Source organism: Prinia subflava, chromosome 13, assembly GCF_021018805.1.
Source record: "Prinia subflava isolate CZ2003 ecotype Zambia chromosome 13, Cam_Psub_1.2, whole genome shotgun sequence".
Classification (NCBI taxonomy): domain Eukaryota; kingdom Metazoa; phylum Chordata; class Aves; order Passeriformes; family Cisticolidae; genus Prinia; species Prinia subflava.
The window spans coordinates 12,869,954-12,891,377 of NC_086259.1; the positions used below are offsets into that span (position 1 = coordinate 12,869,954).

At 45.0% G+C, this 21,424-nt stretch overlaps 3 protein-coding genes across 7 annotated transcripts in view; 1 reads left to right on the forward strand and 2 right to left on the reverse strand.

Moving 5' to 3' along the window:
- Nucleotides 1–23: 23 nt before the first annotated feature.
- LOC134557459 (fibroin heavy chain-like) lies at nucleotides 24–2,677 on the reverse strand. Its single transcript, XM_063410499.1, has 2 exons — nucleotides 2,154–2,677; nucleotides 24–161 (listed from the first exon to the last, which is right to left on the reverse strand). The coding sequence occupies exons 1-2, from the start codon at nucleotides 2,581–2,583 to the stop codon at nucleotides 34–36; spliced, it is 558 nt and encodes a 185-aa protein (XP_063266569.1). The 5' UTR covers nucleotides 2,584–2,677; the 3' UTR covers nucleotides 24–33.
- Nucleotides 2,480–21,070, forward strand: B3GNT9 (UDP-GlcNAc:betaGal beta-1,3-N-acetylglucosaminyltransferase 9). 5 transcript variants are annotated; one of them, XM_063410490.1, is made up of 4 exons: nucleotides 2,482–2,781; nucleotides 6,483–6,656; nucleotides 9,449–9,491; nucleotides 10,294–21,070. In XM_063410490.1, the coding sequence occupies exon 4, from the start codon at nucleotides 10,358–10,360 to the stop codon at nucleotides 11,600–11,602; it is 1,245 nt and encodes a 414-aa protein (XP_063266560.1). In that variant the 5' UTR covers nucleotides 2,482–2,781; nucleotides 6,483–6,656; nucleotides 9,449–9,491; nucleotides 10,294–10,357; the 3' UTR covers nucleotides 11,603–21,070. The 5 variants fall into 5 exon arrangements, 4 of the variants coding, with proteins under 4 accessions (XP_063266558.1, XP_063266560.1, XP_063266559.1 ...); XM_063410491.1 differs by having other exon boundaries at nucleotides 2,663–2,781; nucleotides 6,470–6,656; XR_010082053.1 differs by lacking the exons at nucleotides 6,483–6,656; nucleotides 9,449–9,491 and having other exon boundaries at nucleotides 2,480–2,781; nucleotides 10,294–12,232; nucleotides 13,054–21,070.
- Nucleotides 19,245–21,424, reverse strand: part of PHAF1 (phagosome assembly factor 1) — a 34,927-nt gene continuing 32,747 nt past the window's right edge. Inside the window, exon 17 of the mRNA XM_063410495.1 lies at nucleotides 19,245–21,254. Within this exon, the coding sequence (XP_063266565.1) occupies nucleotides 21,165–21,254 (90 nt within the window). The 3' untranslated portion in view covers nucleotides 19,245–21,164. The remainder of the gene's footprint in view (nucleotides 21,255–21,424) is intronic.

Sequence of the window (21,424 nt, forward strand, 5' to 3'; positions counted from 1 at the left end):
TTGAACACTTAACTGCAGTAGTAAGAACAGGAGTCACCGAAGTTCTGGCCACATTTGGTGATCATCAGCTCCAGAGGAGCATCCAGCCTGAGGGCGGATGCACAGCAGGGTTCTGCCCAAAGTCACACATTTCTCCTGACATGCCCAGGCTGGTGTCCCACCTGCAAGGGAACAGCTCTGATTACAAAACCAAGCCAAGCCTCCGTGTTTGTTTCCAGTTTCCAGTTACTGCTCTGATGAGCCCTTTTCAGCCAGCATGCCCAGAAGGGGAGGTTTGTCCCACTCCTGGCAGCTGGAGGAGCTCACTGTTACTGTCAGTGCTGTTGGATATCTGGGACTCCTCTAAGGCCACGGCACCGCTGTAATCCCAAGTGCCTCCCTGCCAGTGAGCTCTCTCACAAGGCTGCCCCACAGGTGGGGAGCCCAGGAGCTGGGATATAAAATCTCCAGCAGCTTTGCACAGGAAGCCCTGGCTGACCTGACAGCTGAATCCAGGGAAATTCCTTTTGCCATGAACTTGAGCAGAGATGTGTTTTACACTGAATCTCTTAAATCTCAAACACTGAATATCACAAGATCAGCCCTTCTTTATCTACCACAGAGCTGTATTCCCAGCTGCATGGCTTGGTGCCTGCAGGAGCGCAGTGAGGGGAGGAACACCAAGGACACACCAGCCTGGGGTCAACAGGGCTGCCCTGCTGAGGGTCAGTGAGATCACTGACCCAGGCTCCAAAGTGACACAACACAGGATGGACCAAGGGTACCTTTGCTGGCAGTGGGAAGAATAAACCAGCCATGGACCAGTGCCCAGGGAGCAAGGTCCACATGAGACAACCACCAAGTAGAAGCACCCATGGAGAAACTCCTCCACCTCCAAGCTCCCTGTGTGACTCTCCAAGCCACCGCAGCCACAAAAAGCACCACACTTCAATGAAAGCCTCTGTTTTCACTCTCACCCCATGGGAGCAAGCAAAAAAGGAGGCAGGGTGGCAGGTCCCAAAGCCTGGGTGAAGGATTGCAGTGGAAATAACTGCTGTGAGTCCCTGGTGGTTTCAGAGAGCAGTCCCCCTCCCTCCAGAGCCAACCCCACCGAGCAAAGGCAGGCAGGAGCTGGTCTTTGCTCAGTGAGCATCACCTGCCTCCTTACAGAGCAGGGATGATGTGTAACCCGGGGCTGCTGCTGCAGAAGAACAGAACAGAGGTGCCTTGGGCTGGCACAGGGAAAGCTGAAGCTAGATAACGTTTATGGCTGGGGTTTCTGCTCAGCTGTGCTGTTCAGCAGGGACCTGCTGTGGCTCAGACAGCTGCCAAGCATGAGGAAAGCACTTTACCAGCTTGCAGCACCTGCATGCAGGGTCCGAGGGTGGCCCATCAAGAACCCACTCTCCATGAGACATTGTGTTCAGTAAAGCACAACATTTGAGCTGAAATCAAAAAATACATCAAAAAAAGCACAGATGCTTACAAAAAGGGATTTTTATATTGTGTTTTAAAAAGAGGTGTTTGTGAAAACAACAGAGTAGATCAAAACCTGCTTTTATGACGAGTAAATGAAAAGCTTTGCTTCCTAAAGTGGCCATGGTCTGGGCACTCTCCCTACACTTGGCCTCTGTTAGGGGAATAAGGGTCATTGTTTACCATGCAGCAACAAAGAAACAGCCACAGGGATGGCAAGTGCTATGGCTGCACTCAGCTGGCAGATCAGTAGTGATGGCACGTTAGATTTGGTTCCAAATAAAAATTGTTTTAAAGTATTTAAAATTAATTTTTTAAAAAACAGTGGGGTTTGGGGATTTGTTTGTTTGTTTCAGGTTTTGGAAGGGACCCTTTAATCTGTGTTCAGCCTCTGCACTGCTCTGCTCTGCTCACAACTTCTTTCTATCATTTCCCTAGCAAGGAAAAAACAAGAACAACAACAACAAAACCACCAACCAAGTGCATTTAACTTCTGAGCTGCTGAGCTGGACCCAACCTCTGTTTTTCAATCTGACTCTTTGCAGAGGTAAATACTCACAAGAGAATTAAAAGAAAAAAGCCGAAGTATAAAAGGAAAATGAAACTCAGAAAAAATAGTACATTTCCTATCGAAAAAAGTTACGGGGGGTGGGAAAGAGGAAAACAGCCTTTTTGGGGCATTGGTGAAAGTCCCCAACCTGGCTGAGCGTTCTCTCTCGACACCTCCGCCCTGTCCCGCTGCGGCCATCGGCGCTCCCCGGCCCCATCACGTGTCAGGGCTTGGACGGGGACGCGGCTCCTTCCCCTGCCCTGCTCGCTGCGGAGGGGCCCGGCCAGATCCAACCCTGCATCCAGCGCCGTTCCAGCCCCGCTCCCGGCCCGCTCCAGCCCTGCATCCAGCGCCGTTCCAGCCCCGCTCCCGGCCCGCTCCAGCCCTGCATCCAGCCCCGCTCCGAGCCCCGCTCCCGGTCCTGTCCAGCCCCGCTCCCATTCCCGCTCCAGCCCCTCACGCAACCCCGCTCCCATTCCCGCACTCAGCCCCGCTCCAGCCCCATTCCAGCCCCGCTCTAGCCCCGCTCCCATTCCCGTTTCAGCCCGCACCCAGCCCCATTCCAGCCGCGCTCCCATTCCCGGCCCGGCCGGCTCCGCTCGCTGCCCTTGCGGATCGGCCCCGGGCCGCCAGCGCTGCTGCGCGCCCCCAGGGTTTCCTGGCCCCGCTGGAGGCTGAGGAATGTCTCTCACTAACTGCATCCAGATGTGCCTGCTTGGCAGCGCGCTGCACGGACAGTACCGAGGGGACGCGGGATCAGCGCTATCAAATGGGCTGTAAGTATCTATTAAGTGTGTTTGATCTGGGTGGGTTGGGGAGAGTTGTGCAGCGAGCAGGGTCGACTGGAGTCTGTCCTTACTGCTTCCCTTTGCTCCCAGCTTTTCTTTTTGCCTTGCTGCTCCTTGAATTTTGCTCCATGCAGCAAACTGGACCGTGATGGTCAACACGCAGCAGGCTCTGAACACGCAGGCTCCAGCCCTGAAACATCTACTTTACACTTTACTTTCCAAAAAAATTTTCTTTGAATGTTTGTTTTAACAGAAGTGTGGGGCTTCTATAGACAATGCCTGCAGTGCTCTGAGACAGGGTTTCCTCCCAACCACAAACATGATCCAGTGGTGGGACGTTACATTTACAAGCTATTCTTCAACAGTAAAAGGGCATGAATATTCCCCATGTTACACTGTGGTATGCTTTGAGCAAAACATGGGAATTTTCAAGCTCTCTAGCATCACAAAGATTGAAAATAATTTAGCCCCTGAGAAACAGGCAGTTACTGATCATACTTTTTAATAGCTTTTGGGCAGATTCTGAGAAACTTATGTTTTGGATATAATCTTGAAATTATTGGGGCACCATCAGCATGTACTCCCTCTCCCGTCTGAGCCTGGGTGTAACAATACATCCACACTACTGCACTGCAATTGGCATTGGGCAAATTATTTATTAGAAGAGGGTCTGGGAGCTGAAGGGGTGGTGAGCACTGCAGCCTGGGGAGGGCTGGCAAAGGAAGGTGATAGTTTCAGTGGCACTGTTTCTTACCCCTTCACAAGCCTGCAAGGCTTTATTCTCCTCCTGGGGCCCAGAGAAATTAAAGTTTGGAAGTGAGATGGCAGGTTCCTCACCTTGGCTGCTCAGGAGGGGCCTGTCCCCCAAAGCACTCCGGAGGTGAGTTGAGCTGCTGAGCCCTCTGCCATTCTGAAAATCAGACTGCAAAAGCACAAGACTGCATCTGAATGTAGGAAAGTTCCTCTGGAGGCTGCTGAGCCTGCAGAAGGTCACTGGGCACTACCTTGTCCTACCTTGCAGGTGGATGAGCACTCTCTTTAGAGATGTGGTGCTGTGCTCAGGGGGAGCTGGAGTTCTCCCAGTGTGCTGGAGTTTGCCAGGCACAGTCCTGTGCAGGCACTGCCCTGAAAGGGACAGAAAGCATCACACACTGCTTAAACGAGCTGCAGCCCCCACACTGTGCCACGTGTGCCTGAGTGACTTACACTGGGCCAGCAGGGTGAGGGGAGCAGGCTGCTGGCAGGCAGCGTCTCCTGAGCTCAGTCCTGCCCAGCAGCAGAGGGGCTCCCATGGGGCCACACCAGTCCCCAGCAAGGAGGAGCAAGTTCCTTTCTGGGACCTCTGCACGTGGAAACAGCCATCTCAACAGCCTTCACACAGCAGCTCTGCAGTTCCTCTGTGTTTTAGTTCGTACACTTCATAAAAGCTTTGTGACTGGGGTGGAAGGTGAAAGGAGGCAACCACAGCAGCCCCTTGCTGTTACCCAACATGCTGTTACCGGCATTGCAAAGGGAAGGCTGGCAGTGCCAAGAGGAGAAACTGCAATAAAATGGAACCAGCCTGTTGGGAAGCTGATCAAACCACATATTTGAGTAGTGGGGCAAGCAGATAAATAAGGCACCCTGTCCTATAACAGCATGGATCTCATCCACTTGTTTGCTCTGGCCTGCAAAAAAATTTAAAAATGCCCTGAAAAGCAGCTGTGACAGGAATGTTGAAAACTGTCTTTGGAGCAGGGCCTGCATTTTTGTTACCTGCTTCCCTAGTATGTGACTCAACAGAGCTTTTGCCTCCAGGTGCTACAGCAAACAGCAGCAGCAGTGATGCTGCAGTGCTGTGACTGTGGCACTGGCCAGCAGTGTACAAGCTGTGCCATCGTGTGCAGCTGAGCTCTGAGCCTCTGCCCCTCTCACCGTGCTCCCTTGTTCTGGTTCATGAACCCAGTTCCTGGGATAGCTCTCAAGATAGTCAGCTAATTAAATCCTACAGCCTGCTCTCAGTTTGTTTATAGACTTCAGAACTTGTAAGCAGCTGAATAGGATCAGTTTTTACCTGGTAAGGCAGCACAGTGAGTGTTTTGGTTACATCATTTTTCTAGGGCTTTACACTTACCAGCATGCCAAAAGGGGTCTTTGTATTTCAGCCACCTCTGTCTTCTTATCAAGATGAACAAATAATTCAGCATCACTTTATAACCCTGTAACTCCAAATGAGACCTCTTTGCAAACACCCTGAAATGCAGAGAGGAGTTGTTCAACACCAGGGCCACTTAAAGCAGTAACTTTGATAAGGTTATTGACTTTGCGTAGAGTAGGGGGCAAGAAAAACAAAGAAACAAAGAAATAAACCCCAAACCCCAAACCCATGTGGGAATAAAAGCCATTACATGATACCCAAGCATAGAAATGGAACACAGCTTCTTCCCCTGCTCCAACACACAGAGCTACTTTTCCCCTTTAAACACTTCAAACCCAGCTTAAATGATTAAACTCAAGTTGTTTTATGCAAGCTTTTGTTTGTGGGGCAGAACAAACCCCACCTACATGACCCCACATATGTCAGCACTGGAAGCTGACACATTTCCCTGTGGGTACCCCAAGGAGCCCAGATGAGGTTTTGCCAGCACAGGATTGAGAACTTGAGGCCTTTGCCTTTGCACTTCACTTCAGGTTCCTGTAGAGGGATAGAAGGATGGCAGCTCAATGCAGCTTGAAGAGGGCAAAATGTGTGATTCCTCACACAAAACAACACTTCCCATGTCCACATGTTCAGCAAGACATTTAAAGTAAACTGCTGCAGACACAGCAGTCAAACACTCCCAGCCCTCAGGGGCTCAGAGGATGGGACCAAGGGTGTCAGTGGGAAGATGCAGCCTCTGGGGTTTCAGGCAGTGCTGATTCCTGGTGTCAGCATCCTGCTCTGCTGGAATAAAGCTCAACACGTCTATTTCGGACAGCCCCAGCTGCAGAATGGGCACAGGGTATATCATTATTGTTTCTTGAACAGTGTCAGGACTCTTCCTGTGGCAGAGGAACCAGGTGAGGAAGGTCCTGGGAGCTTTCTTTGCTCTTGCTGAGGGAATCTGCATGGAAAAATTCCTGTAAACAAGGTAGGAGACAGAGTGCACAGACTTTTCTTCTTGCAGGCCAGAGCCTGGGCAGGTCTCAGTATCCAGCACTGGCTGTTACAAGATGACTTTGTTCTTGTGAAATGCATTCAGCCGACATGAAATGAAAACAAACATCCCAGACCTGAAGCATTGCCTCAAAGCATCGCCACCATCCAAAATTAAACAATCTTCTCTGGTGATTACAAAAAAACCTCATCAAACCCATCAGTGCTGGATCCCACACACTTTCTTTAGCTCATTTTACCGAGAAACAGATAAGACACCTCCGTCAGCAACCACAGCCCCACAAGTTGCATGGCCACACAGTGTCCCTCTGCTGCCCAATTCAAACCTACTCCAGTGCTGGGAGTGAGGAGGGGAGTCAGGAGGGAGCTGGAAGCACTTCCCATGCAGCAGGGAGCAAGCTGGTTTGAGGACACCCCACAGCTGGGTTTGGTGGGGATGGATGTTTTGTGAGCCAGGCTGGGATGAGTGGGCAGCAGAGCTTGTTGCTGATTTTGTGCCCCTGTGCTCAGTGCATCATATTTTCAGCTTGATTATCTCAGCTGCTTTTCCCAGGGCTGGCTGGATTGAATAAGCACTCCTCAAGGCACAAAGCAGCATGCCAGAATCACCAAGGCTTTCTTGCCTGAATCTGGGGACAGGATCCAGAGGACTTTTTCCCACTTTGGCTCTGAGCAGAAGTGCCAAGTGATGGAGATGTGACGACTGCTGCAAAAGAAGATTTCCACGGTGAGCTCAAGGCTTCACATCATTCAACTGGGAATGAAGAGCTAGCAATTTATTTTTTTGTAATCATCATTTGACTGCTTTTATTGCAGTTGTCCTTGGCCATATTTCAGAATCCTCCTCTCAAATAAATGAGAACCAGGCAGAGGACTGGGCCCTCTGCCTGAGCATGCAACAGTGCAGGTCAAGTTCCCTGCCTGGATGCTCATCGGGCTGCCATGCCCAGCTCTGGCCACTTCCAGCTTTCCAGCCTTTTATTGTCTCTTGGGCTGTGCAGGCTGTGTCCCCTTGGTTCTTCCGACTCATTCCTTGTTTATGGGCTCCTCATCTTGCCCCCTTATGGAAATGGAACCTGTCAGCCTCTTCCTGCTGCCCAGCTCAGCCCTCTAGCATGGCTGGTGCTCAGCCCAGGATGCAACAGCCCCAGCCTTCCCCAGGACCTGGCTGTCCTGGGGAGACAAACCCCATTATCCCATTCAGACCCATCAAGCCAGACTCAACACCCCTCTGTATCCATCCCCAGACAGTCAACACAAAGAGGGACAGCTGCCTGATTTTCCAAGCTTGGAGGACACAAGGGCAGTGCTGGCAGCCAGGCCACTCCTCAAGGCACTGAGTGATGCAGCAGTTTGTAAGCCCAGCTCCATCTCACGGGTTGGATGGAGGTTCCCCACAGCAGCATAGGAAGCAGAGGTGTCTGAGGCAGTGCCTCAGATATGGACACTCAGGGATGTGCTGTGCTGAGAAACACTGCTGTGCTCTCATCTCTTTCCTTTGGCATCAAATATTTCCTGCTCACTTTGATAGCCCTGTAATTCTTTTCCCCTGGTGTCAAGGTGGATGAATAATCCTTTTGGCTTTAGGACATACCACAGCATCTGCCAGAATCATCAGTCCCTCTGTATTCAAGAGCAGAAGAGCTTTTCCCACACTGACATCCATGGATAGAGCTTACACCACTGTAATAATCAAGGGTATTTTCCTTCCAAAGAAGGAAATACCTAACAAAGACTGGAAAATCCATGTAATTAGATCAAGGAATCACTTGAAGGGTTGGCAACTTCTTTTGAAAATGAGAGGTCTCTATTCAGCACTGAACTGTTTTATTTCAGCATGGAAATCACTCTTCTGGATCCTTTACTTTCAATAAAAGAAAACACAGAGGAAAATCTGGGCTATCAGCCCAGGCTTGTAACAATTCAGGGTTTTTCTTGGCTTTTCCAAGGGCACTTACTGCCAGACTCTGAGATGCTGGCAGTATAAATCTGCAAGCCATGGAAATGACGAGTTTCACGACACACACATTTTATTCCAAACCCTTGTCGATAACATTAAACACAGAAAAAAGCTAGGATTTTCATCCAGCTCTTTAATTACTATCTGGAGCCTGGCAGCTGAAATGAGATCAAACTTTTACATAGAAAAGGAAAAAGAAATTTGTTATTACTGTGAAGAAAGAGATAGGAATTCAGATGTAAAATGCAAACCAACATCCTATATATGTCAGGAGGGGCTGTTTCATGAGGCTGAACATAGTTATGAGCCAAGCCACGTGGCAGAAAGAACATAAACAGAAAACAGATACTGCATGTTCTAAACATTTGAACAACAATTTACAAGAGATCTGAGAAAATTGTTCAATCCTGCTATTATTATCAAAGTTATGCCAGTAAAAACATCTGCCTCGCCTAGGAGAGGAATGAAAGGTAAACAAAAAAAGCTAACAAATTAAGAAAAGCCTCTATCAGAGGGCAGAAAAAGGCAAGAAACAGGGCCTAAGGAAAAAAACCATGGTCATCAGGATAAGGCCAAAATGATTTTAAATCTACCAGGAATGCAAAGAGCCTTACACCAAGGCATGGATATGCTGTTCTCCAAAATAACGATTTCATAAATAATGGAGACAAAGCCGATGAGGTCAGTAAACATTTTGGAGCTGTACTTGGGAAAAAGATGAGCAGCAGCATATGGTGATGAAGTACTTTCAACAGTAACTTGGAGGTGAAGATAACCAGTAATGGAAAAGCACAGTATTTAAATAATGATGTCCAAATAATGTGCATCTAAGAATTTTAAAGGGTCTGGCCAAGAAATCAACTGGTAATAATTCAAGTAATAATTTTCTTCCTCATAAGTCTTGAAATATTGCTTAGATACCACAGGTGTCACTGTTTTATTACTTCATAATTACAGATTCGTCAATCCAATTTTGAGTTTGAAAACTTAACATTATGTGTGATACAAAATTGATGGTTAATGAACCATTAACAGGTGATCCAATCGAGGACAATAAAATGAGATTTGCTGAAAACAGATACCACCAAATTCTTACCAAGCATTTGCACCTTATCCTACCACTGTATGCCCTTGTTAAAAGTTCCTCTCCAGCTTTTTTATCCCTAAAGTCATCTTTGGATAGGATCTCAGCTAATTCAGGACAGAGAACTGTAATACCTTCACAGTTAGCTTCTATTAGTACAGCACAGGCAAGAGAGAGCCACAAACCACATATGAACATGATACATTAGTGTGTGTATAAAATACTTATGAAGTTCAACTTCCTTCTTGCCAAGGACAGTAGGAATGATGATGGTCACTCACCTCCTCCTGGAGCAGCTGTGGGGTCCCTCTGTCCACTCTGCTGTTGCTGCTGCAGGGAGTGGCTGCACCTACAGGGTGATGGGAGGACCTGTCTTTGCTGCAGCTGCAGACACCTGACCAGCTCTTTCCCTGAACTGTGGTTACCTGCTGCTTGCTGCCTTCTTACTACTCCTCCATTCTCATTTTGTTTGCAGTTGAAGAACTGATCAAATAAGACAGAAGATCTCCAGGAAAAGTGTAAGTGAGGAAAAATCCTGTATTTCAAAAGGCAGCTTCATCTATCATACCTGAACAAAATTTTCCTAACACAATGCTCTGTCTTGCTTCTGCATATTGGGATTTATTTCCCCACTTCTCACTTAGGGATTAGGGTGATTTGGCAGAGGACAAACACCCATGGCCCCTTCTAACCTTATTAATGGAAGTTACTTACAATGGTTTAATATTTTATAAAGAATACTGGCAGGAGAAAGGTCCTGTGTGAATTCTAGATTGCACCCCATGTATTCATTTTGAATACAAATCACAGTTGGTTTAACAAAAGTTGGCTCCATGTGCAGTGAAACACCAGCAATGCACTGCCATGAAGAGTCTGCCCTTCGGCAGTCAGCCCTGGTTTGAGTCAAAAAAGGTAAAAGCAGCAAGTAATTGTTGTCAAGCTAGAAAAAAAAAAAAAGTAGTTATTTATTGGAGAATGGCATCATTCATCATTTTCCACTTTGCTTTTCCCAATGAAATCTCTGAAATGCCAAAACCCATTCAGCAGGAAGGGATGCAGGATTTTGCACTGTGCTTAGAGTGGTTTTCAGGATGATGGATGACTGCTTAGTGACTGAACTCACCAGGTCACAGAGCTGGCACTGAGATCAGCAGTAAGTTTTCAACGCTGTGTGCCTTTTACAAGTTCCTCAACATCTCCATGCTTGTGTGAATAAAATGTGCTTTGCTGCTGTGTTTTTAAATGATGTTTCAGTCAGTCTTGCCTGTGTGCTTCAGGCCTGCCAAATCCTCACCGCTGGCACACTCTGTTTATTTACAGATGGACAGTGGTGCCAGGCAGCTCAAACACAGCTTTTAGCAGTCCCAGGAACACCAGAGAGACAATGAGAGTTCGCCTCAAAGGGGATGTGATCTGTACCCTCTTCTTGCTGGTAGCGCTTTGTTCTTTGCTCTACTCCCAGCTGGAACATTTAGTCCCGGCAGGAAAGAAGGAGCCAACACAGAACAAGCCTCGAGTAGCACCAAAAATATTCTCCAGTCCCAGAGCACCTCAGAGGCTGATGCCAGCAGAGACAACTGCACCCAGACCCCACGTTACCCCTGACATGAGACAAACAGGACTGCCCAAAACCAGGGTCCAAACTACAACTCCACCCCCGCTGACTGATTCTGCCTTCAACTTCAAGCTCTACCTCCTAAACAAGGATAACAGGAACTTCAATCTCCTCATTAACCAGCCCAGGAAATGCCAAAAAACACCAGGAGGTCCCTTTCTGCTCATTGCTATCAAATCAGTAGTTGAAGACTTTGACAGGCGTGAGATTGTCCGGAAGACTTGGGGCAGGGAGGGTTTGGTGAATGGGGAGCAGATCCAGCGAGTGTTCCTCCTAGGAACACCAAAGAACAGGACAGTGCTGGCAACATGGGAGACCCTGATGCACCAGGAGAGTCAGACATACCGTGACATTTTACTCTGGGACTTCATGGACACCTTCTTCAACCTGACCCTGAAGGAGATCCACTTCCTGAGCTGGGCTGCTGAATTCTGCCACAATGTGAAATTTGTTTTTAAAGGTGATGCTGATGTTTTTGTCAATGTCGAGAATATTGTTGATTTCCTCAAGAGACACGATCCCACTGAAGACCTCTTTGTTGGGGACATCATCTACAATGCCCGTCCCATCCGTGTCCGGAAGAGCAAATACTACATCCCAGAGACCATGTACGGGCTGAGCATCTACCCTGCCTATGCTGGAGGAGGGGGGTTTCTGCTGTCCAGCTGCACCATGAGGAAGCTCTCTAGGGCTTGCAGAGAGGTGGAGCTGTTCCCCATTGATGATGTCTTTTTGGGCATGTGCTTACAGAGAATCAACCTCAAGCCCATTTTACACGAAGGATTCAAGACCTTTGGCATTGTTAAGCCTTCTGCTGCCCCACACCTACAGACATTTGATCCCTGTTTTTACAAAGATCTCATGGTGGTTCACAGCCTGAAAGTTGCTGAGATCTGGCTAATGTGGAACCTGCTCCACAGCCCACGGCTTTCCTGCACTCAGAAGAAGCAGGTGAAGAAGCCTTTCCAATGGAAGAAGAAAGCTCAGACAACACCAGCATCACCCCTCAGATAGTGCAGGCAGAGTGCAGCACACACAGCAAACCAGCCAAGAAAGGGAGCCTGGAACTGACACAGCCCAACAAACCAACTTTCTGAGTATTTATCACATCTTATTTACAACGTAAAGAGAGGAAAACAAACAGTTGCAGGGATTTGCCCAAATTCCACATTTGCACATACATGTATCATGTGGCTCCTTCTGTACTAATGAGTCCAAATTATCATAACATATATATAATTTATTATTATTTATTAGGATTATGTTAGTGCTTAGTGGGACAATGTGTAAAAGCACATTGAAAAATGCAGTTCTTGGACATTTTTCAGCATTGTTAGAAGAGTGAGAAATGAAAGAAGACACAGAGTAAGAACAGACACCAGGAAGCACAGGAGGGATCATTGTCAACTTGCTGTTGACTTGGACTCATTGAAAAATGACTGAACAGTAACTAGAGTACAGGAAATTGAGTCCCCTTAGTGTCTGATCAAATCACATCACTGCTGCCTGACTGGTTTTCTCCAGGCCTCCTAAGAAGAGAAAACAGACAGCTGTTGAAATGAGGTCCTACAGCTACAGTTCAGGTGGATTACAAGAAATCATACTGGATGCTGAGGCTGCCATGGCTGGTGGAGCAAAGGACAGGTAAGTAGATAACTAGAAAGGAGCAGATTTACAAAGGGCCTTTAGAGAAAGGACAAGAACTTCAAGTTGATCGCTTTGAGTCTTGATTTTTCATCATTCTTCTCAGTTCAAACATCTGCTCTGTTGACATGCTCAAGATTCAGGGGACCAGCGGAGGAGGTTTTGGCACTTCCCTGAGCTCAGGCTCTCTGCACTATGCTGACTAACATTCAGGGAAAATTCAGGAGTCATCAACAGTATTTGATTGCTCTCACAATCTGACCCAGATTTTCAGAAGGTTTGCGTCTGGAGAGATCCTTTGGCCTTTGCTTATAAGCATAACCCCACACAGAGCTGCTGCTTGCATCACACTTGGGAGCTGCTTCAAACCAAAGAGTGGACTGGGCTGGTTTCTACAGACTTGGTGCTCTTGCTTAGCACAGTCAGCAGCAGAGAGCAGCCAGGACCTTCAGACTGCTGCGGGTATCATGTGAAGGGAGAAAGTTTTCAGACAAAAGGACTTCAGAATAAAAGTCCATCTAAAGTCCATCTAAATCAAAACCACACACTCTTTCTGTTGGGCTTTCCAAGGTTCAGTTGGGAACTTTGTAAGTATTTTAAGCTTCAGACAAGAACACTGAATTGCTCAGTTTTTCAAAGTATAGTCCAGACTTTGATGCATTTTGTTTTTCCCAACAGCAGACTACCTTAGAAGAATATACTTTTATCAGACATCAAAACAGAAGTGAATTTCTGTAAATCAGGGTTAAAAAGCTATGAAATTCATGGGGCAAAGAGCCTGAATTCACCTCTGATACTATGTTTGTTAATTCTTTTACAAGTTTTTACCCCCTCAACAAAACTCCTGTCCTTCAGAGAACCCCTCGGGATGGCACATCCACAGAGCTTCAAAGGAAACTACAATCAGTCACAAAAGCCCAGCGTTCCTTTCCCTTGCACAAAGCCTGCAGCACAGCTGCATTTCATATCCGTGGGTAAGCTCCCTCCCACCCCGCAGCAGTTTGGGCTCAGTCCTGGTACTAACAATGCACAGAGAACAGCAGGCTGGGAGTGTCTGTGGCAGCCTGTGAACAACAGCTTCACACGACAGTCATCTCCATCATGAGCTCAAGCCCTACAATAATGCATTTCCAAGAAAAGGTCAGCTATATAGAAATTGAAAGATTTCTGCATTTGGGATATTTTCACGATGCAGTCCTGAAATACAAAATGTTCCTGTGAGCTTCACAAGGAGCTTTGCTGGGTGTGGAACTAAGCCAAAGCCTCACTGGTAGGACAGGCACCCCCACACCTGTCTGCTACCATGTATTTATGCTAACATGTATTTATGAGATTGTACAGAAATGTATTACCTGTGAGTAGTTCAGAGTTCAGGAAATTATTTATACCATCATTAAAAGAGAGCACGCAGATATGCTTCTAGTTGTCAGACTGACTTTGTCAAGTACACCTGCACACATTTTAAGACTAAAACCACAGGAATTTTTCATGAAGACAGTGACATGAAAAATACATTATTCATTATTTTGGATAACTTGGTACATCTTTCCTCATGCTGGACTTAATTTAATGGCAATGACAGAAAAATAAACAGAATTTACCTTGCAGTTTCCTATAAGGCAGCTAGTCAGGTTCAGCAGTCTTTATTAAGGTTTTCCTTTTACACTTGAAGATGCAGAGATTGGCTCCTCCCTCTATAATGTCTTCAGATCTGCAATCTATCCACAACACAGCATTAATGAGTGTGTTTTGTCCCAGATCAAAGTTGTTGTTCAACATCTGTGTTGACACAGTCTGTGCCAGCACATACCCTGATGACAGAGACAGAACTAGAGTAAACTCTTTACTCCACTATCTTAGTCTGTAGGAACAGAAAATTTCTTTTATCCAGTGAATACCAAAGGCTCTCTCAATGAAAGATCCATCTGGTTTTGTTCTCCAGCCTCTGCTGCATGGCCTATTTGAGCTGGCTTTAAGCTTCCATTTGCCTCTGCTGTTGAGCTGGAAGTTCACAGATGCCGTATGTGAGCATAATGCCCTGGGGAAATGCTGAAGAGCTGTGCTGTAAGCCCTGCAGTTTATTGAACTCTACTTACTACCACAGTAGGCAAAGGCTTTGACTTCACCCAAGCTGCAGATTGTTTCCTTAAGGATGAGAGTCATTTCAGAAAATCCTAAAGTGCCAGGTGTGTATGAGAACTGGCAGGAAGGACCCTCTACCAACCTTTCTGATGCATCACAGAAACCCAAACCCATCCTTTTCAGAGTGTCAGGAGTATGTTTTATTAACGGGCTAATTGAGTGCACCAGTCATGCTTGCTGTAAATCTTTGCTTGGCAAATTTTTTCATGACTAACCCAGGACAAGAAAAGAAAACATAAAAACATCCTAAGTGGGTTCTGCCAGTAGCAAATAAGCCAAGCAGACTTTCTCAGTATAAACTTCTGAAACTAATAGAGTACAGTAAGTTTTATTGAGTCCCAAGGATCCACACACAGTCAGGTTTTGTTCCTGCTGTACATAAGGAGCCAGATTTGGTCACTATAATGAGCAGAGCTGGCTTGAGCCTCAAATTCAGCACCTCCAAGTGCATCTCTAGACACATGAACTGGTGGTGAATGCCAAGGTCTGTCATTTGGTCAAGCCACTGCAGACTCAGACATCATAAAAAAGAAAGCCAAAGAGGATTCTGAAGCAATTCAGTATTAAAATCTTGTGCTTCCTGTCTGCAGCTTAATTATTCATCTTTCTACAGCAGGTTCTCAGAAGCAAACCTCAACTGCAAACTCAAACAGTACAAAATAATCAAACAGCTCAGAGAACCTTCACTAAATATCAGCACTGAGAACATTCCCTGGAGAGTGGTGAAAGACCATTAGATCAGAGAGAAAATAAAGTCTATCCCAAAGCCCAGCATGAAAAACTGCTGATCTCCTGAGTTGTACCTCTTCCAGCTGGACTTGCAGGTCTCAGCAGCCCAGAAAATCAGCCCACCACATTTCCCTAATGATGCTACTATCTGCAGTGACAGTTTTAAAAAACAGTAAAACTTTTAAATACAATTTTTCATTACTTTCTATACTTATGATCAGTGAACAAACCATACTGAGGAATGAGAAAGAAAAGTAAAGAGGAAAGTAAACCCAAAGGAGGAGCACAACTGAGTCCCTCCAGGAGTGGCAAACAGCTCCCCCACCATTCCTGGCCAGCCCAATGCTCTCTCCAAATCATTCAGACTCAGCTCATGGATCTTCTCTCTCCTCCTCCCTTTTCCTGTGCTAAAACCTTAGAAAAAACATAAAACAAGTTTGCAGCCCCCTGTCCCAGGGGGGCTGCCTGAGCTGAGTGGGAATCAAGGTGTGACAGTAAGACAAATGGTGTCTACAGCCACAGAAGCAAAAAAGAAATAATCTCTGTAGCCTCCCCTACTTGTGGATGCAGCAGAGCTACCCGGCAAGAGACAGGGTAAATTCAGGATTTCAGGGCTGCAGTTCTGAGAGGAGCAGAGGGGAAAACGGAATACAGCAAATCAGGCTGGTTTGATTATTTAGCTGATTAGACTGTACATTGCATAATTATGCTGGGTTTTTTGTGATTGGTATTTAAACTAAATGTCTCTCTGAAGGATAATAATATGAGAATGAAACATATGCACTCAGTGAAATATAGAAATATATATTAGTGTAGGTGTAAAACATGTAAGGTACTTAAAACCAGATTCCAGAATGGCAATATGCAGTACTTTAAAATAACTAAAGGAGTAAAATTTAAAAGGGGAACTCATTAATGTATGAAATAGAAAAGGTTGCATTAAACCATTACAGCCAGTCCAGAACAAAAGTCACTTTAATAACATTATCTTACACCACAGAGAGCTCTACTCTGCAAACTCCAGCTTACCTTTCCTGCTGTTTCAAGCACTTGTGTTTCCCAGATCATGGGGAGAAATTATTTTACCTGCTGGAAAAACAGACATCTCCACAAACACCACAAGAGATGGGATGTAAGCTTTGGGAGATAAATATAATAACAGTGACTTCATTAGTTATAGCAAAAATTTACATAGGCAAAGAGTATGGTATTTAAGTTGAACCTGAGCCCTCCAACACATACAGTCCCCACAAAAACAAATCCTTCATGAGCTCTGCTTCACTGAGCCTATTTTTAATGGTTAAGAGTTATATCTCCAGTAAGCTCCATCTTTCATTTGGAAAAAGTTTTACTTCAGCCTCTGAAACAACCTGATTCACACTTCACATGAAAAGAAGCAACGACAACTAAGCAGTATTTTAACTCCTCAGACACACAGTGAGGTATTTATTTGCTGTGTCAGATTATGTCTGACAGAATCAGGCAAAGAAGTGGGGGCTTTGCACTGGTGTAATCAAGGTTTTAGAAAAAGGTGTTTATCGGGCAAAAGTTGACACAGAACAGTCGTAACTAGCGTGGAATAATATTTCTTACATCATAACACCAAAAATTATTCTGAACACAACCAATCCATGTGAAATTGTGCCAAATCTGACAACTTGGTCTTTGCCCAAATACTCTGGAGAAAGCAAGCAGAGAGGGCTTGGACATAACATTTCTTTCAAAGTAAGAGCCACACTGATTCACACATGCAGATTTATTCTCCATGTACATTTTAAGCCACCAAACACAAAAACCTAACAGACATTCTGGCTTAGAGTAGTTAAGTGACTAACAGGTTCTAACAGCAGGCAGAAAGTCAGTGTGAAGGGGGCAACAACACCCTTGATTTCCTTCTGGAAAACAGCAGCTGGCCCCTAATCTCCAGCCAGCCCCCAAGCTATGATGAATCACCATCTTCTTGTAGTGCTGAAAGATTTTGTTTTAAACAGCCTGGATGGGAGCTCTGGAATATGAATGATCATGATCACATGAATCAGTTCTCACACACCATATGATTACTCTTTCAGAAAAAAAAAATCTGTTTAGAATTAAAAATGTGACTGTTCCTGGCAACAGAAGGAATTTTTCTTATCAGGAACTGCATTTTGGGGAACAGAGGGTTTTAGTATTACACAGCAGCACTCATCCATACAGCACTGCCTGGAGCCATCACAGGAGCCCAAGGACTGCCTGAAGAATACAGGAAGAAATGTCAGCCTCACCTCCTTAAAGAAGGGCACAATGATAAGTTTTATTAAGTGTAAACAAATTAAATACTGTGGCCAGTACTGCAATATTCAAGTTAAGCAGATACACACACAGACTCCTCACTTCTTTACAAAGGAAAACGGCACACATCAGAAGGGCATCATATCCACTACATGTTTTATTAAAAATGCAATTGTACTTTGTATCAAACAGTTTTACCATATGAAACCAAAATGAAGGACCAATGCACATGTTGCCAACATGCAGGATCTGCATCAAAGCACACAGGATTTTTACAAGGAACAAGGCCACCTGGCAAAATGAGATCCAATGCAGCCCAAATCTCTGAGTTCCTCTGGGAGGGGGAGGCAGAACTGGCCCCTTGCTCCCCCTTGCACAGAACAGCTCTTGATTCAGATGCACTGCCTCGTCCCAGCCTCCCTTCCTGCCACACTGCCATCCCTGCCTTGTCCCCCAGAGCTCCTCTACTCCTGCCTCTCTTCTTTCTGATTTAAACCCAGCACCAGTCCCCTCTACCCATTCCTGAACTTCTCGTGCCAGGAAGTCCTTAAATGCTCCACAATGCTTCTCTAATGCTCAGGAACTGCTTGGCTTGGCTTAGTCCGAATAGGAGCAAACAGATCAAAACAAGAGAGTTGTGAACAGCTGCGCTCACAAAGGGTGGGTGAGGAAACCAGTAAGAGCAGCTCCACATTATCTCTCCTGGTGCTTCTTCAGATCTGCCTCTCCCAAAAGTCATATGCTTTGAGCTCAGCACAGCAGCAACAGCCAAGATGCAAAATTGCCTTTAATTTTTTGTCTGTGCACAGAATTTTTCAATATCAAGGGGCTGACCTAGAGAAGTGTATGGGTTGTTAAAAGAGAAGTGTTAATTACCAATACTATTTTAGTCACTTGGACACACCAGATCCTTACAAGTCAAACTGGGAGTCACTGCAGCTATTAAATACCTTTGGTTAGCTGCTGCTCCTGTCTCAGGGTTCATGCTATAGTAGCAGGCCTGACCTCACTTTCCTGAAGAAATTCATCTCAATATACTTGAGAGCAGGATATTGGTGGCATCTGCATAGCCATTACTCAAATCATCCCATCAAGGATTTATCTCCTCTTGCAGCTTGTCTGGAGCCTTTATTAGAAAAGGATGAATTAAAATGAATTGCAGTTAGCATCAGGATTGCTGTCACATTGTAGTAACAAGAATCAGCACACACAGCATCTCAGTTCAGAGACCATAAAATTCTGCAAGAGCACAGAGCCACACAGCAGGCAGGGTCAGTTTGTATCCAGCACCGAGGGATGCTGCAGGAGGAGGGCCAAGTGCTCTGCCTGCCCCAACAGCCAGTGCAGGAGAAAGAGATGGAAACGAGTCCCATTCCTTGTGCCCTGCATTAACCTTTGAGCTGCTTCAGGGCAGGGAGACTCCCAGAGCTTTTCTGTGAAGTCCCTTGCGGCACACGAACGCAGCAGAGAATTCACATTTGCTGCTTTCACTGCAGGCATTTCCTCCCTGCTGCTGTGCCATATTCCCCCTCTTTGAAGCTCCATCGATTTCCATGATCCCCAAGGGCCCACAGAAGCAGAACAATCTCATTTCTGAAGACAACGCAGAGCCCACGGTGCTAGCAACCACAGTTTAAAGATTTCCCTTCTCCACTTCAGGGCAAAACCTTACAAAATGCTTTAATGTATCTACCAAGTTATGTTAGTTACTGCTTCTTTGGAGAACATACTGAACTGGCTATAAAGTCACTATAGACTAGTCAAGTACTTCAAATACAGTATCTGAAAACCATTAAAATAAAAACTAATTGATAAGAAAACAAAGGCAAGAACATCCAAGATTTTATTACAAAAACACCCAGCAACTGTATTTAACACAAAAACAGTAACTGAGAGTCTCTTTTTATTTTTCTTTCAGTGTACATGCTCATTATTATTCCATTTAATTTACAGAAGGGCTATGTAAAATGAAATCAAAATTAGAGAGGAAACAAAAAGGAAGATTGAGGCATAGAATTTTCTTAGCAAGCAACGATCACAGGAGACAGCACAGATTGAACAGGGATTCAACAGGAGTGACACCTAGGGATAAAGGTAAACAGTAACTTTTTCCTTATCCATTAGATTCTCCATGGGGCTTTTTTGTTTGTTTTAGCAAAACAGTTTAGAGTATCACAGTATACAGGAAGACTAAATGGCAAAGAACGTCTCACACACACACATACACACATTTATCCCTGCTACTGGTCCAGAATCCAAAACTTCAGTTAACATTCGATTTCCTATCTCTCATTCATTGATAAACTATACAGGATTACACTGTACATGGAGTTAAAATTACAAAAATGTCATATTTACAAAAATCTGTACACACATAGTAAAACTCACAAAATTGTAATCTATGTATCACAAGTTGCGACACCAAAATATTAAAAATGGGATAAAATTATACATTTCTCTTGTCCATTTTTAAAAAGGGTTCATTATTTCAAAGACAGACCACCTATTTCTCCCAAATAAGACTGGTAAGAGAACTAGAAACCTAAAGTATCCTCCTGGGATAAAATGTTGCGAGCAGCATCTCCCAACTAGAAAGAAGCCTATATCCTGTCTGCTGGGGTGGGGTGTGCAGTTAGCATATATGTACAGAAATGGTGAAACTACAACGAGGATGTCTTTGGCTAAACCTTTGGCATAAATTAAAATCACACATCAAAAGTTACAGAAAAGGTTATCTTGGTGATGGCGGAATTCCAGAATTTCTTTCTGAGATACCATTATATACAGCTTTTCTTTCTCTGAGGAAACAGAGTAGGAATAAAGGATTTTGGAACAGAGGCAAATGAGGCAACATTATTTCTTTGTTAAATTTTTCACTAGTATGAAAAATTGTATCAAATCTTTTCATTAAAACATAATTCAGTCATAGAAATAACCCCTTCCAGAATTTTTTTTTCTTTCGAAATTGCATATGAAAAAAATTAGTAAACCAGCCATGACAGAAAAAAATTGTATCAGCATATCAAGTACATATTAGTGCAGGAAGGTGGATAAATTTGATCCACTGTATAAATAAGCTTTATGCGCAGTGTACATTAAATAACCACCACACCCCACTCACACCCAGTACACAGATGCTCCTCAGTGAAGATAAACGTTTATCAAGTAATTAAAGTGTATGTAGTGCAAATGTTACAACCAAGTATTATGCACATGCTACTTGCTTGGTTTAAAGTTACACAAAGATGTGGTGCCTGAAATCATGGACATATATACATCCTTGTCACACTTGGTACAATGTCCTAAGCCACAGAAATACCGAGGTGTTTAGATCTATATATATATACACACACGTTTTCTTAAAATGTGACCACCACATCAATACAGTAACACAAACAGACTAAAATCAATACCTGCTTCCAGATGCTCCAAGGCTCAGAAAGTTTGTGCTTCTAATTCTTGCAGTCATTACGTGCCCCTCTTCCATTTCCCCCTTCTGCCAGCTGAGAAGGAGGGACAGTCTCTTCAGGTCTGTGCTGCATAGGATGAGGGCAACGGAGAGGAATAAATGACGGCACAGGCACCTAAGCTGCTTTCCTCCATCAACAGTTCCATGCCCCATGATGAAGGGTTGAGAGAATCTCCTCTCCACCCCATTCCTGGGTGGAAAGGCTTATTGAAAAAAAAAAAATAAAATCATAACGTGCTTTCCATATTATAAGTGGCAGCAAATCAAGGCACGCTGTACTAATTCTGTAGCATTGAGATTAGCTGACTTTGCAGGGGAGGCTCACTGGGGAAGGTCCGACGTTCTCAACTGGCTGCTGGGTCGTGTGGGGCCATACAGAGTAACAGAAGCTATGTGATTATTCTGCATCACCTGCAAAAGCACAGCAGGGAAAAGGGAAATTAAAAGAAGTGCTACACTAAACAGAAAATCAGAAGTATTAAAATGGTGAATACAGAAGTAATCTGCCTAAAGAAAGAAATCCCAACAACAAATGACAGCAACAAGCTCTTGGCTAGTTCCTAAGAACAGTCTCTTAGGTT

Bases quoted from the DNA above. Each gene is read 5' to 3' on its own strand.
- LOC134557459 (XM_063410499.1), bottom strand. From the start codon at position 2,583: ATGGGAGCGCGGCTGGAATGGGGCTGGGTGCGGGCTGAAACGGGAATG. The intron at 162-2,153 runs GTTGGGGACTTT...GTTCCCTTGCAG, and splicing joins GAGAGAGAACGCTCAGCCAG to GTGGGACACCAGCCTGGGCA.
- B3GNT9 (XM_063410488.1), top strand. From the start codon at position 2,687: ATGTCTCTCACTAACTGCATCCAGATGTGCCTGCTTGGCAGCGCGCTG. The intron at 2,782-10,293 runs GTAAGTATCTAT...GTTTATTTACAG, and splicing joins TCAGCGCTATCAAATGGGCT to ATGGACAGTGGTGCCAGGCA.